This window comes from Lytechinus variegatus, chromosome 1 (genome assembly GCF_018143015.1).
Source record: "Lytechinus variegatus isolate NC3 chromosome 1, Lvar_3.0, whole genome shotgun sequence".
Lineage (NCBI taxonomy): Eukaryota > Metazoa > Echinodermata > Echinoidea > Temnopleuroida > Toxopneustidae > Lytechinus > Lytechinus variegatus.
The window spans coordinates 64,943,273-64,945,336 of NC_054740.1; the positions used below are offsets into that span (position 1 = coordinate 64,943,273).

Genomic DNA, 2,064 nt, shown 5'->3' on the forward strand with positions numbered 1-2,064 from the left:
CACCGGAACCTGTTGGTCATGATGCCAAAGGCATTCTCCACCACTCTTCTCCCCCTTGAGATCCTGTAGTTGCAGATCCTCTGTTCATCTGTCATCCCTCTTCTGCTGTATGGCTTCATCATGTAGCTCTTCAGGGCAAAAACATCGTCACCCTGGATGAAGTAGGGGTATCAAGCTGATTTTCTCCAGGGAGGGGGCATGATGGGGGCAGCCCTATGGACCCATCTTCTAGGCATTCGAAAAGCTCAGAGTCAGACATGTGTCATTTACCTCCCAGCTCAATCCAGATGAACTTGTACTCTGCATCTACCAATGCCAGCAGTGGTATAGAGAAGAAGCCCTTATAGTTGTGGTAGAGACTGATTGCTGGCTTCTTAATGGCTGTGTGTTTTCCATCCAAGGTACCAATTGCATGGGGGATATTCCATCTCTGTTCAAACTGCTGGGCAAGGGTGCTCCATGCTTCAGGGGTGGTAGGTATGTTGAAGATCTCATCTTTATATGTCTCTGCAATGGCCCTGCACACTCCTGGAATCAACTCTGATATGGTTGAGATACCACATCTGAAACCATATGCCAGTGATCTGTAGTTGTCCCCAGTGGCCAGATGTCTCAAGGTGATTGCCAGGCCAGCGGACAAAGGGTGCCTGTAGTTAGTCTCTTGCTTCTGGATGACTGGTGCAACTCTCGCAAGGATCTCATCGAACACCTCAGGGGTTACTCTGGTGAACATTGTGAAGGCAACAGGGTCCTCTAACCGCGGTTGTGTGTCTAAGAGGATAGTGTACTGGCCATATACTGCTGTCTTCTTTCTTCAGTGAGCCATGGCCTGGTCCAGCAGCACCTGATGAATGGTCTTCTCCCTCCTGCTGGTAGTTCAATCTCCTCTTGTCTTTGCTGTTCTTTCTCTCTCCTCTGCCTCGAGGGCTATCATGTAGTTATATAGCATGGAGACAAAGGTCATGTCTACATCATAAGATGGTTCATAGTCTGGTACATATTGAACTTCCATATCTCGTTCTTCTGCCAAAGATGAAATGACTTCGTGTATCTGCTGCATCTTTATATACTCTGGATCAGAGTCGGGTTGCAATCAGAATCTCGAATTTTGTCATTGCGTAACAGAGCTTGACAGACCCTATCAGTGCACAAGAGATCTTGATAATCGTATCAGAGCGTTATTTAAAGCGTGATAAGCGCATCAAAGCTTATCAAAGAGTAATAAAGCATATCAAAGCGTGATTTAAAGCGTAATAAATCCTGACCAATCGGCATCATAGCGTGAGAAGCCGTGGCGATTCGGGAAATAATTTGTCGCACAAGCGGGAACGAACTTCGTATCAGAGCGCATCAGAGCTTATCAGAGCATAACATATCTGATGAGATCGTGAGATTTTTTAAAAGTTGGAAAAAAATGACGCCGAATTGATCGCCGATTTAAAGCGCGGCATTCGCCGTTGGTGTGAACTTAGCATTAGGAAACTTCTCTACCAGCAGGCCCTGCATAACATAACATATTATTATTACCCTTCTCCAACCTATATGCTGAGCACCTAGCAAGAAGGCAGAAGGTCCCATTTTTATAAGTCTTTGGTATGACTTGGCCGAGGATCGAACCCACGACCTCCCGTTCATGAGGCAGACGCTCTACTGCTGAGCCACCATGCCCGGTTAAACAGAAAGGTCAACTGAATTTGCAATTTGAAAATGGATAATCATTTCGTTAAAGTGTATGTACATTGTTTCTTTTATTTTTTTGTCATTCTGAAATTGATTATATTTAAAACTTACATTTAATTTATTGATCAGTGCATTTTTTAAACTTAACGGATAGAAAAAAAATTACTCTTTTTCTCTTCATTCTTCCAAGGTCTTTGATACTCTCAGATACCTATTATGTAAGCATATTTAATTCTTTCTTCGAGATATTTGACTGTTAAATTTTTACAGTTTGAGCTCAAATTGGTGTAAAATTTAAAGATCTTATTTCCTGAGAGAATATATTTTTACAAGTCAACAGCTGTATGGGATGGCTTGTGGGTTTAAAAGTGGATAGTTAGGTGT

General features: G+C 42.9%; 1 protein-coding gene across 1 annotated transcript; it reads right to left on the bottom strand.

Moving 5' to 3' along the window:
* Positions 1-262: 262 nt before the first annotated feature.
* Positions 263-733, bottom strand: LOC121431597. The gene has a single exon (XM_041629161.1). It carries the CDS (start codon positions 731-733, stop codon positions 263-265), a length of 471 nt encoding a protein of 156 aa, XP_041485095.1.
* Positions 734-2,064: the final 1,331 nt, after the last annotated feature.

Bases quoted from the DNA above. Each gene is read 5' to 3' on its own strand.
- LOC121431597 (XM_041629161.1), bottom strand. From the start codon at position 733: ATGTTCACCAGAGTAACCCCTGAGGTGTTCGATGAGATCCTTGCGAGA.